The sequence below is a fragment of the Drosophila biarmipes genome, chromosome X (assembly GCF_025231255.1).
Source record: "Drosophila biarmipes strain raj3 chromosome X, RU_DBia_V1.1, whole genome shotgun sequence".
NCBI classification, from domain to species: Eukaryota; Metazoa; Arthropoda; class Insecta; order Diptera; family Drosophilidae; genus Drosophila; species Drosophila biarmipes.
The window spans coordinates 12,852,977-12,866,881 of record NC_066611.1 but is presented as its reverse complement, the minus strand read 5'-3'; the positions used below and the strand labels follow the sequence as shown (position 1 = coordinate 12,866,881).

Below are 13,905 nucleotides of genomic sequence, written 5' to 3'. Positions count from 1 at the left end.
TCCCTGGATTCCTCATGTAAATTTGATATTTATTGCTAAGATTTTAGTTAAGGATTTTATAAATTAGGAATGCATTTTTTAATTTTACGCATTAATGATAGATTATATGTAATAATCCCTGGATTCCTCATGTAAATTTGATATTTATTGCTAAGATTTTAGTTAAGGATCTTATAAATTAGGAATGCATTTTTTAATTTTACGCATTAATGATAGATAACCTCGGGAAAGAAAAATGGTATTTTTGAAAAAAATATTAATGACATTTTTATGCTTCTATAAAAAAAATAAATGTCATATCAAGGTATGTTATAACTCATAGACCTTGCTGTTTAATTTCCAATCCATAAGCATTTATACTGGAAATTTTTAACTTTTGACATATTTTTGTAAACATAAAGCAGCGCTTTAAAAAAAATAAAAAAAAATTTTCTCAAAAACTAAATTTTTCTAAAAATGATCAGGGGCGATAGCAGACGTAACCAGCTGCTGAGAACAGTCGATCTTTTCAATGTACGACAACCACCAAAAAATTAGTATTTTTGACAAAATCTGAAACATGTATTTTTTACAAAAAAAAACCTAAGTAAATTTTTTTTTTTGGCTGCTAAAAAATAATCGTCAAAATCAGGAATGTTATATCTCGTTGATTAATTTCAAAATAATTGGTAATAAAATCTAAAGCCATAACAAAAAAGTCAACCTTTTAATGTTGGAAATGGCATTTCTAATATTGACAAGGCGAAAGCTTATTTCGGCAAGCCGAAAATTACACACCCTGGTTCCTACTTTTCCAGATCCCCAGTTCTTAAAACAACTTATGATATATCTCACCAAATACTTAATATTAAAACATACTAATAATACACATCCTAATCTAAATATTATATTAAATAGTATTATATATAACTTATATACTATTTAAAATATAAAAAAGATGGTTGTGGGTGCTAGCAGATTAGTTTTTTTTTTTTTGCGCGCCAGGGAGATGATTAAATATATATATTTGTGTACATATTTGCATTGCATATTCAATAAATAAGATTACCTAGTTCTTTTAATTCTCCGATAAAACAACATTATTAGAAGATAAACCATTTATTTATTTTACCAAATTAAATTACATTATACATAAATACAGGATTAGGATGTATAACATGATAATATAAATAAATAAATGAAAGAGAACCCAAGAACATTCTGGTTCATTTCTATATAATTTTTGAACGCTGATATGTTTGCATTAGTTTACAGAAATATATATAAATAAAAATATCAGAAAACATGTCCAAAAAATTAGCGAATTTACATGACAGCAACTTGGCGGCGTTTCACTTAAGACACTAAACTTAAGGGGTTACTAAAAATATTTAATTCACTAAGGTACATACCTGAATAAGTTTTCGGTGCTCTGCTGTCTTGAATGATGAGATCTCCATATATGTACATATTCAGCAATCATTGCAAAGGCTCCATGTATATCCTGTGAACCTGTGATTTCTCCAAAGGCACCAACACACACACAATCCTTCGCTAAATCATTCGGTCTATTGGTTTTTCGAGTGACCATAGCATCCATTTTCAGCTGGAACTAGAAGAAGAAGAGATCAGTTTTTATTAGCATTATCAATGACGTGGCCAATCGTAAAATTCATAAGTGTTACATAACAATTACATGTTCAGGTTATTTATACAAGAAACATTCAACATGTCTTAAGTTGGATGTCCAATGTTGGATGTCCAATGTTGAATGTTACATGTTGAATGTTACATGTTGAATGTTACATGTTGAATGTCACATGTTGAATGTCACATGTTGAATGTCACATGTTGAATGTTACATGTTGAATGTTCAATGTTATATGTTGACTACAGACTTATAAAGGTTGCACATTGAAAGTTGCCTAAGTGAGGCTATAACTGTGCTATGACTATAAATATTTAATTAACACTTATATAAGGTTCATACCTGGATGCACTGCATCCTGGAGTCCAGTGCCACCTCCACCTTGTCCAGTGATCTGTCCAAGAGCACTATCACACACACACACAAACACTCGCCGGTACTTCCGGTCAACTGATTTGGGGTGACCATAGCCGCCAGGTCATGCGTTTTCGAGCTAGAACTAATTGGGAATTATAAGCTCCCACAGAAGAAATTAATTTGTAATTAACATTTTCGATGACGTGGCCATTGTAAAATGTAAATATTACTAAATAATTGCGTAAATAAAAGTTTATTTTTATAACATCAAACATTAAACGTGTCTTGAGTTGTTAGTTGTATGTTTTCTGTTGAATGTTACATGTTGTATATAAATTGATTAATTTTGCGTGTAAATATTACTTAATAATTGCAAAATTTTAGGTTCTTTTTCAAGAACAAACATTTAATATGTTTTAAGTTGTGAGTTAAACATTTTATGTTGAATGTTACATGTTGAATGTGTATAATGCACCCCCTTACAAAAAATGAAAAAAATGTTCAAAAATTAAATATTTCTTTAAGTGATGGGGATCGTTAGCAGAGCTTCCCAGCTGCTCAAAACAATAGGTCTTTTCACCGTACGACTTGATTTGCCTAACCTACGATCAAAAAGCCACCCAAAAATTAGTATTTTTTCCAAAATCTGGATTTTAAAAAAATACGATAAACCCCTGACAAAAATGAAAAATTCGCTCAAAAAATTAATTTTTTTGAAAACGATTAGGGTCGATAGCAGACGAAGTCAGATGCTCAAATCAGTCGCTCTTTTTTCTGTACGACTTGATTTGGCCAAGCTATTAGTGAAAACCCGCTGAAAAAATTAGATTTTTGACTAAAATCTAAATTTAAAAAAACACGATACAACCTCTTAAAAAAAATGATAAAATGGGTCAAAAAATAAAATTCCCCAAAATGATTGAATTTGATAGCTGAGGACGTTAGCTGATCAAAACTATCGGTCTTTTGGCTGTACGACTTGAATTGGCCAAACTACGACTGAAAAACCGCTCAAAAAGGAGTATTTTTACCTATAATCCGAATTTCAAAAAACCCTGATATGACTACAAAAAATGCAAAAATAGGTCAAAAACTAAATTTCTCTAAAAGTAATGGAATTTGTTAGCCGGGGATGTAAGCTGCTCAAAACTGTCGGTCTTTTCGCTGTACGACTTGAATTAAATAAGTTATGAATGAAAAACCGCTCAAAAAGGAGTATTTTTACCTATAATCCGAATTTCAAAAAATCGTGATACAACCCCTTGCAAAAAATACAAAAATGGGTCAAAAAATAAATTTCTCTAAAAGTAATGGAATTTGTTAGCCGGGGATGTAAGCTGCTCAAAACTGTCGGTCTTATGGCTGTACGCCTTGAATCAAATAAGTTATGAATGAAAAACCGCTCAAAAAGGAGTATTTTTACCTATAATCCGAATTTCAAAAAATCCTGATATGACCCCTTACAAAAAATGCAAAAATGGGTCAAAAAATAAATTTCTCTAAAAGTAATGGAATTTGTTAGCCGGGGATGTAAGCTGCTCAAAACTGTCGGTTTTATGGCTGTACGACTTGAATTAAATAAGTTATGAATGAAAAACCGATCAAAAAGGAGTATTTTTGATTAAAATCGGAATTTAAGAAAATCCTGATATGAATCCCTAAAAAAATGAGAAAATGGTTCAAAAACTAAATTTAAGAGCCAACAAAATTGTTAATGGAAAATAATTAAACTTAAATCTTTAAGACCTTCTATATATATTATATTTTTTTAAGTCCAATATTTAAAATCTTAAATATACATTTTTAAAATCAAAAAATACCCATTTTTATACATCTTATTAAATATTTTATTCTCCGTTTCTTTCTGATTTTTCCCACAGACAAGCAGCAGGAGTTCGACTTGCCGTCGCTGCGCGTGGAGGATAATCCGGAGCTGGTGGCCGCCAATGCCGCCGCCGGACAGCAGTCCGCCGGCCAGTACGCCCGCTCGCGCTCCCCCCGCGGCCCGCCCATGTCGCAGATCAGCGGCGTGAAGCGGCCCCTCTCGCACACCAACAGCTTCACCGGCGAACGGCTGCCCACCTTCGGCGTGGAGACGCCCAGGGAGAACGAGCTGGGCACCCTGCTCGGCGAGCTGGACACCTGGGGCATCCAGATATTCAGCATCGGCGAGTTCAGCGTCAACCGGCCGCTCACCTGTGTGGCATACACCATATTTCAGGTGGGTGAAGGCGGCCTGAGCATATGTAACTATGCTTAAGAGGGTTAAATCAAGTGGTTTGGGTAGCAAAAAATAGGAAATTAAATGTTGCTGAATTCGAAAATATATTTAAAAACATTTTGAATATATTTCTTGATATTCCTCAAAAAAGACTTTATAGTTTTATATTTAAAAAAAATGTTATTAGGGGAGTTTAGATATTGAGGGATTTTTAAATAATATTTTAAAAAGTCTTATATTTAGAAAATTAAAAAAAATAATAATTAAAAGCTATCCAAAAATATTTTTATTTTTTATCTTTAAAAAGTTTTCAAAATTGTTTGCAGTTAGAAAAAACAAACATTTTATAGTATAGATTTTAAAAATATGTAAGCCTTAATTTTTCGTACTTTATGAACCCATTTTAAATTATTAATTAATTTAATTTTTAATTAAAAAAAAACTTCTTATAGATTTGCCATATCTATTTAGTATTTAATCTGTGAATGATATTTTCTAATAATTTTTTCTCATTCTTCTTTCGCCCCCCCCCCACAGAGTAGAGAATTACTGACCAGTCTTATGATACCACCGAAAACTTTTCTTAACTTTATGACTACTCTGGAGGACCACTACGTCAAAGACAATCCGTTTCACAACTCGCTGCATGCCGCCGACGTGACCCAGAGCACCAATGTGCTACTCAATACACCGGCGCTGGAGGGCGTCTTCACACCGCTCGAGGTGGGCGGGGCTCTGTTCGCCGCCTGCATCCACGATGTTGATCATCCCGGCTTAACCAATCAGTTCTTGGTTAACTCAAGTGGGTTTTCTCTTTCATTTACAAAAGTTCCCTTACTAATTTTGTATAATATATTTGATTTTTTCTAGGTTCCGAACTAGCATTAATGTACAATGACGAATCTGTTTTGGAAAATCATCATTTAGCTGTTGCCTTTAAATTATTGCAAAATCAAGGATGTGATATATTCTGTAATATGCAAAAGTGAGTTTCTAAAGCTTTTAAGTTAAAATGTTAAAATTGTTTAAAGAATGTATTTAAAACACTAGAAATTTCATTTTAACCAAGGCCTTATACATGATTTGTTTGGTATTTTATTTATACTTTGTTATTTTATTTATTATTTTTTCGAGACCATTTTTAATGTTTAATAAAAATATTTTTTTAAATGGACAACCGAAAAGTTTTTTAAGAGACTTTCAATTATTTTGACTCTTATTTTATACTTTAATTATTATTTTATTCAACACAATTATTAAGGGCCCTGTTTATTTTTTATTATATCTTTGAAAAAATATTTTCAAATACATTTTTGATGCAGATTTAAGATAAAAAATAGAATCTAAATGTAAACTTGCCAATTTTATTATTATGAAGATTTTTCAAATGTCTCATTAAATATTTTATGTAAAAGGACTAGTTAATATATCCCAAAATGTATAATCAAAATACTAATAACCTCTCATTTCTCGCCCAGGAAACAACGCCAAACATTGAGGAAAATGGTTATTGATATTGTGCTGTCCACGGACATGTCCAAGCACATGAGTCTGCTGGCCGACCTGAAGACAATGGTGGAAACCAAGAAGGTGGCCGGCTCCGGAGTCCTGCTGCTGGACAACTACACCGATCGCATACAGGTAGGGGGATCGCTTTTGAAATATTAAATGGAACATACATTAATATAAATCCCCATACCCTCAAAGGTGCTCGAGAATCTGGTGCACTGCGCCGATCTGAGCAATCCCACCAAGCCGCTGCCGCTTTACAAGCGCTGGGTGGCCCTGCTCATGGAGGAGTTCTTCCTGCAGGGCGACAAGGAGCGCGAGTCGGGCATGGACATCAGCCCCATGTGCGACCGCCACAATGCCACCATCGAGAAGTCGCAGGTGGGCTTCATCGACTACATCGTCCACCCGCTTTGGGAGACCTGGGCGGACCTGGTGCACCCGGATGCCCAGGACATACTCGACACGCTTGAAGAGAACAGAGACTACTACCAGAGCATGATACCGCCCTCGCCGCCGCCGTCGGGGGTCGATGAGAATCCGCAGGAGGACAGGATACGCTTTCAAGTGAGCCCCGTCTTGAGTACTAAGGAAATCCATTGCTGACATGGAAACGCCATTAGGGAAAAAGCGAGAGCAAAAGCAGCTCAATTAAACAAATAAATTAGTATCTCAAATCTCATTACTGTAATTGAATGCCAAAGAAATCGAAGGAAAAAACATAAAAGCCAGCTGGCTATCTTTAAAAAAATGTATTTAATGTTAAGCACAGCAGATTCAATGCATTTTATTTTAATATTTATTTATTATATTTTTTTAAAAATGAAATAAATCAAAAAATTATCATAAATCATCAAAACATATGATAATTAATAATATTTTCCAAAAAACTGTTTGAAATTAGGAGCTGTAATTTTGTATTCAAATTTATGACCTTTGAAAGAACAGAAGTAATTTTCTTTTTAATCAAACTAAAATGTTTTTCTAATAGTATTTAAAACTCGAAATAAATAGTATTGACGGCTATTATCTTCATTAGAAGAAGTTTAAAATTAGTTCATAAATAAAATATGTTATTGAAGTCTGGTTTAAAATCTTATAAAAGCATTTGTAACCAATCAAGTAATGTAGAAGGGTATTTTAAAATTTAAAAAAAATTGATAAAATGTATATTTCATGTATGGTTTCCAGTAATTTTTTCCATTTAACCATGTCAGCTGTGATTTCCAAATGAATACCAAGCACCCACTAACTATGACTTCTATATTAATTAGGTAACCCTGGAGGAGTCCGACCAGGAGAACCTCGCCGAGCTGGAGGAGGGCGACGAGAGTGGCGGCGAGAGCACCACCACCGGCACCACCGGAACCACCGCCGCCTCCGCGCTGGGCGGGGCTGGGGGCGGTGGCGGCGCCGGCGGGGGCGTGGCACCCAGGACGGGTGGCTGCCAAAACCAACAGCAACACGGTGGAATGTGACGGAGAGTCGTGGGAATTTATCGCAAATTACAGGAAAAGGCTCACAACTTTTTCCTATTACGTTAGTGACTACTATTAACACACAAGAAACCAAACAAAAACCAAAAACGAAAAACTACAAAAAAAAAACAAAGAAAAACTCTTGGAAAAAATGAAAAAAAAAAATACAAAAAAAACCAAAAAGCCAACTAAAGAAATATTAAACAAATGTTTAAAGCATACAAAAAATCCAAACAGCAATAGCAAAAGTACCGTATAACTTATAAAGCCTAGAGAAAAACGAAAAAGGAAATTAGAAATTTACTTAATGGAACACCGAGATTGATGTTGAAAATACACTGAAAAAAAAGGGAAAACATGAGGAGAAGAGCTAACTATGAGAAATCTTGCATATTGTTAAAAACACAAACCCACACACTCAATCCAAGACAAAGCAAAAGTAATGAGAAAACCCATTGATAAGTAATACTAAGAAGATACCAAAACTCCCGCCCTGAAAAGAGTAATTTCCCCCATTATATAGACGATTTTTGTTGCATGTGTAGGCAAATGATTTTTGTTAAATTCAACTGAAGAAGGACATCATCAGTCGGAGGAAGAACGACCCCCAAACCAATTATCCTCTTTTAAACCATTGACTAAAGTGAAATATTTAAAAAAGAAAAATAACCAAACGGAAAGAAATAATTAGTACGACTTAGCCTAAGAGAAGTTTTTAAGTTTTGAATGTTTTGCATGCCCCGAACAGATTCATTTTACTCGATTGATAACGCTAGATCTAACTTGTAACCGATAAACGATAACAGCAACCCATATGGAGTTTTTTATGATTTAGACCCCAGCGATAGAAGCGAAAACAAAAAAAAACCACAAACAAACAACCATGTTAAGTGTAAGAACCCAGTGAATTAAACCAAAATTGAAAGCCACCCGAGTTAAAGCCATTTAATTCAAAGTCTAAAACTAAAACTAAATCTAAATCCCCAAAACCAAACAACAAAGATGAACAGTCTACAGCCAGACTGTAGTTGTATAGTAATATATATGATATAAATATTTTTTTTTATATTATTTGTAAATAATTTAAATGTTGGACTCGAATTTAAAGCAAGCGGCTAGCAGATTTTTGCAGCCAAACTAAAACTAAAAATGAAAACAAAGCCAAAAACACACATAAATAAGAGAGTAAGTGCAGAGAAGGGAGGAAAGAAGGAAAAACTATTGTACAATTAGCTAAAGAATTTCCATTTCAACTTTCAATTTGAATTGCGATTTGATTTGCTTCCAGAAAAAAGAAAAAGAATGAAAGAGAAGGGGAGAGGAAAATAGAGAGAGAGAGAGAGATGAACCGAAAATAATGTCAAACGCTGTCTTCGCAAATATTTTTCGCTATATACTACTTATATCATTATTTACTAGTTACTAAGCTACTACTGAGCCACACAATTTCAAAGTGAAAGAGACAGGACACTCGGACGCGAAAGAGAGGGAGCATTGATGAATTTAGTGAACAAACTTAACTGGCAGAAAGCGAAAGCACTCACAATTTACTATACTACAAACCACAGACCACCAGAAAAGACTCTTCAAGCACAAGCAATTTTTAGTTTTCCAAATGCAAAACCAAAGGAAAAGCAACACAAGCACACACACACAAGATATATAAACCGAAAAAGTCATTGGCTATAATACGATTATTTATACCTAACCTATACAGAGATATATATATACTATAGATATATCGATATGTACTATATGCATATGCAAAGTCACGATACTGGCGCTGGTGCGCGGATCGATCAATGTGGCAGGCCAAATTATAAACGCGCATAATTTAACTATTGTTTAATATTATGTTTTATTGTTATTAATTTATTACCCAAAAAACATTATTTTTTCTGACCTAGTGCTATACATTTCTTTTTGTGTTTAAGCGGGCAGGATCCGCGCATAAAATAGTGTTTTTTTTTATATAACAAATATATATATATATATATAATATGATATGATATGTGAATGAAATGTAATGAAATGAAATGGAACCTTGATGGTCTAAAAATATCATTAAAAAAAGGAGAAAAACAAACGAGAGATGCAAAGTTGAAGAACAAGATACTTTATAGCAATTTAAGCAGCATTGTAAATGTGCGCTTCAGAATTACTTTTTTCGAAACTTAATCAACCTTCAGCAAATACAGCCAGATATATTACCTACATACATATATTATTAATTAAACCATAGTTGCGAAACGAAAACAAAAATGACGGCAAGTCCATGGCAAACTTAAAAAACCAAAAGCTACTTTAACAAATTGAGTGAAATAAATAAAAGAAAGAAACAAAAAAAGCGAACAAAACCAAATGACTTTTTCTCCTCTCAGAAAACAAATACGAAAAGCAAAGAAACTGAAGAAAATGAACTACTATATAATGTACTTGTAACACGAATTTCCCTGCGAGTGAAGTCTTTCCGTAGAATCATGAAAAAGAAAACCCTCGGGGGATTCCCCGGACAGAGAGATACTGGTAGTTCGCCAGAGTATTAACCGAAACATTTAAATTTATACGCATAGGCGCATACCAACATATATAGAATATATACTAGGCATATATGATGCAGTATCGGACATTTGATGTATACTCGAGTTGAAACTTAAACCTAACCAGATGTTGTACGTGTATGTGTAATTCGAAGAACTTTAAGTCCAAGCCCCCAGATCAGCAGTGAATATCATCCAGAGAGAGTCATGCCCATGAGAACAAGCAATTTATGGTTAAAAGGAAAGGAACAGAAAGTCGAAAAGCATCTAAATGTAATTGTTAGACACTTGCCAAGCAAAACCGAAAGATACCAGCAAGTTAAAAAGGCATCTATAGAAGTCCCTACCCCTAACATCCCCCCCTCAATTTTTGACTGAAATTGAATCGTCTAGTAGAGGCACTCGAAGCGTATTCCCTGTAATTTTTGTCTGATTTTTCCTATTGACGTGCCGCCAATTATATCAGTGTATATAACTATTAAAAAAGTAATCTATATATATATAGCATCTCTATATATATATATATATTAAACGCATATATTGCACACATAGAGTTATGTAGCGTCATGTGTCATCAAGGATACCCACTTACATAGAGGAATAAATATATATACGTATATACAGAAGCAAGTAAATATTTATATGGGTAACGAGAGATCAGCATTTGTAGCACAGGTTGGCCAAATTTTTTGGGAATCACGAGTCAAGTTGCCGAGGGAAAACCAAAGGAAAACTGTTTGTTGTGCTGTTAGCCGTAAATGAAAACTTTTTTTTGAGATAACTTAATAACTATACATAAATATATATTACCGTATATGTATCTATACTATAACTATATACAGCAGGCGACAGCAACAAAAACTAAAAAAAAGAAACCTAAACCAGATACCAGAAACTTGGAAAAATACCAAGAAGACAAAACTTTAAACAAAAAATACCAAAAAAAGAAAAAGAAGAGAGAGTAAATAATACAAACGATATGGAAATGGCATGTTTTGTACTATAATGAAATGAGAAAACACCAAAGACGAAGACAAAACAAAAAGAATGAAACCAAACACAAAACAAACAAAAAATATACTAAAAGAATACAAAAAAAAATACCATAAATTGTGCGCTGGCGACGACGGTTGTTAGAAAAAAAATAATGGAAGAAAAGGACATGCCGCTTGAAGTGCCGAGCGTAGACGAGTCCTTTCGCCTCGCAAGTCGGCATCTCAAGCGAGTGGAGAATATCGGGAGATATTATATACATATAGATCACGTAACGCTGGCGTTACTGGGCAAACAGTTAGGCATTTTTTTTTTTTTGGAAATTTATACAATTACATTTACAAAAAGCTCACCCACAACTACAACTACAGAGGAAACATATACATACACACACAACACGGACACGCACACATTGAAGCGAAAAGGGAAAGCGATTTGATGGGTAACAAATTCTGGAGATTTCGAATTCTGGAACCGCGAGAAAGGAGAAATGAACGCGAAATATCGGAATATCGGCAAATTATTTACCACTGAACTCGATCAGGCGTACTATAGTACTAAATAGGGCTTACCCAGGCTAAGTCACCCAAAATAAATATAATTATATATACATATATGTAGTTACGAGCTGGTTTTTGTTGTTTCGTTATTGTTTCGGTTATGTTTCGCCTCTCTCAGAATTACCATATACATATATATGTATATTCTATGTATATATATGTAGTTATGTATGTGAAAAGCGTATTCATTTATGAAATTAATGAAAATCTACCCTGAAAACCAAGAGAAAAACCCAAAGTCAAATACATAATTGCATGCAAGAGTAAGTAATATTAATGAAACCTAAGAATAAAAGTCACTCTGTTTGGCATTAAAAACAAAGACCGCATGGCAAATGATAAATTGTGAAGAGAACAATGGGAAAAGGGCATTGAGAACAGATTTGAATGAGTATGGAATACAGACGAGAAATGAAAATGAAAAATTAATGAATCTAAATAAATGAAAAGATAATATTTAAAAATACTCTGGTTTGGTTATTTCTTTGAGGGTTCTTTTTCAGCGAAATTCGGCAAGTTATGTGATATATTATTTTTTATTTGAAGATTTTAAAGTTTTAGAAAAATGGCAACAGCAACACTTTTATAAAACTATAATGTGCTTAATAGACAAATTATTGGGAATTTTATTATGATCTTATATGAGTATTTATGTGACATAACACATTGTTCTTGGAAAATACTTCTTTTTTGGATAGAAAACAGGATCAGGACTTTTTGGAAATAAATTAGAGTCTACTTTTGTGCAGAGCCTAACCAATATTTAAATATAACAGCAGCCCTAAGGTAAGCAACACTTTTCAAGCCTGAAAACAGCAGAAGCACAAAAGCATGCTACAAAGTTCATGGACTTTAACCAAAGCATTAAACAAATATATTTCTTAATTCTTTTCTCAAAAAATGATTTTACTATTAAATATTTTGTTCTTGTCAACTATTGATTAATTAATACAAATAGTTTTTTTAATTTAATATTTTTTTACCATTAGAAATAATTATAAAATTTTGATTTGATGGCAAAGTCATGACTAATTTGAAGCAATGATGAATTAAAGATGTTTTCAAAGGTTGGTGTTGTTTTGTAGGTAAATTTGTATCAGGTATGTATATAATTTACAGTTTAAAAAATTTGTCTTTTTTTTTACATTTTTAAAATAATTATATACATACATACAATACCAAGAATCATCACGCAAAAAGTTTCTTAGCTTTTCAAATTATTTTAAGTATATTTAACACATATTTTCAATTCTAAAATATATTTTTATCTCCAAACGTAGGCAATTCTTGAATAAATAAGTTTGAAACTGATTATTAAATTTACTTAATTGTGAAAAAGTGATCTCATTTGGCTTCCAGTCGCCGTATCCCCTATGACTTATGATTGCGGCGCGGCCTTATAGTGCACAACATTATGCCACTTGCAATGCAATCCCAGATCTCACGTCGCCCCTTGACTCTGACAGACCATACTTTCAATTTCCTCTTGCCATAATTTTTGGCACTTTATGTGCCAGCAGATAAGACATGTCTCTATAAGTATGCATCTCCGCTCTTTTCGGGTATCTTTTCTTCTTTTTTTTTTTTTTGGGCTGGCCTCTCAAGTGTTTAGCGTTAAACGTTTCCTTCGACCTCCTCGCTCGAAAGCCATTGATATGCGTTAGTGCTCGGCGGCCGGATCGTTGGTTATTATCCTTTTTTTGGAAAACGTTTCACGTCGCTTTTGCCACTTCACTGGAGGACACACAGAGGTCCCCTTCCCCCGACCAACTCTCGAATATCAGGTCCGTCCGTTTGTCTTTCGGTATCTCTGCCCTTTCTCGGGGCTCACATGCCGTTCAAAATCGGAGAATCCAAGAGCCAGAACCAGAAACTCTCATCAGTAGGGGGTCGCGGCTGCCTGATTGGAGATTTTCCGTAAGTGCATTCAAGTATGGTTTAGATACTAAGTCGAACCCTTAGTGAGCACAGTGGTCGTTGGCAGAGCAGGAAGCCCAGGGAGAGCCCTTTCTCCGATCGTCAACCATTTCTTTTACATTATTTTCCACTCAATTGCACAAATGTATTACAAATTTTCCCTAGGCTTACTTGTTTTCCAGTTTAAATAATTTAATATATGTTAATATTCTGTATATAAAAATTCACAACTAATTATTATATTTCTCATATTATACCCTAATAGTCGAAATATAATAAGTAATTATTTACATTTTCAAATGATGTCTATATATAAATTAATCACAATATATGTGACATTAATCATATGTACTATTATGATAATAATGTTTAATATATATATTGCAAAATTACAGATAAATTATTAAATTTCTTATATGACACCTTAGTAATCGAATTATAATAACTAATTCTATGATTTTTTAAATGGTATATTGTTATATTATAATGTTTGTATATATTTAATTCATTTATATTTTATATTATTATTTATTTTTATATTTATATTTTGTATTATTTTATAACACTATTAAAAGTTGAATTCTTAAATCATTTTTTCTTCAAATGAATAGGGGCCTTTTCCCTCTACCGACAGCCCACTGTACTCCATTGATTATGTTTAGAACTAACCCCTGACATTTCACTTTTTGTGCCCGTTCTCCCC

At 33.4% G+C, this 13,905-nt stretch overlaps 2 protein-coding genes across 15 annotated transcripts in view; one reads left to right on the top strand and one right to left on the bottom strand.

Annotated features, from left to right (window-relative positions):
* The window catches only part of LOC122818646 (uncharacterized), a 29,858-nt gene extending 27,622 nt beyond the window's left edge, over positions 1–2,236 (bottom strand). Inside the window, exons 1-3 of one of the 3 annotated variants that reach the window (XM_050885306.1) lie at positions 1,970–2,236; positions 1,392–1,591; positions 1,011–1,343 (exon numbers count right to left, since the gene is read on the bottom strand). In XM_050885306.1, coding sequence (XP_050741263.1) covers positions 1,244–1,343; positions 1,392–1,591; positions 1,970–2,095 — 426 coding nt within the window. In that variant the 5' untranslated portion in view covers positions 2,096–2,236 and the 3' untranslated portion in view covers positions 1,011–1,243. The other 2 variants (XM_050885311.1, XM_044093392.2) reach the window with 2 other exon arrangements.
* Positions 1–11,751, top strand: part of LOC108025598 (cAMP-specific 3',5'-cyclic phosphodiesterase) — a 139,344-nt gene extending 127,593 nt beyond the window's left edge. For all 12 annotated transcript variants that reach the window (XM_017096134.3, XM_044093388.2, XM_044093387.2 and 9 more), the window contains 6 exons: positions 3,865–4,205; positions 4,743–5,007; positions 5,076–5,190; positions 5,684–5,846; positions 5,913–6,281; positions 6,989–11,751. In XM_017096134.3, coding sequence (XP_016951623.1) covers positions 3,865–4,205; positions 4,743–5,007; positions 5,076–5,190; positions 5,684–5,846; positions 5,913–6,281; positions 6,989–7,192 — 1,457 coding nt within the window. In that variant the 3' untranslated portion in view covers positions 7,193–11,751. The remainder of the gene's footprint in view (positions 1–3,864; positions 4,206–4,742; positions 5,008–5,075; positions 5,191–5,683; positions 5,847–5,912; positions 6,282–6,988) is intronic.
* The last annotated feature ends 2,154 nt before the right edge of the window (positions 11,752–13,905 follow it).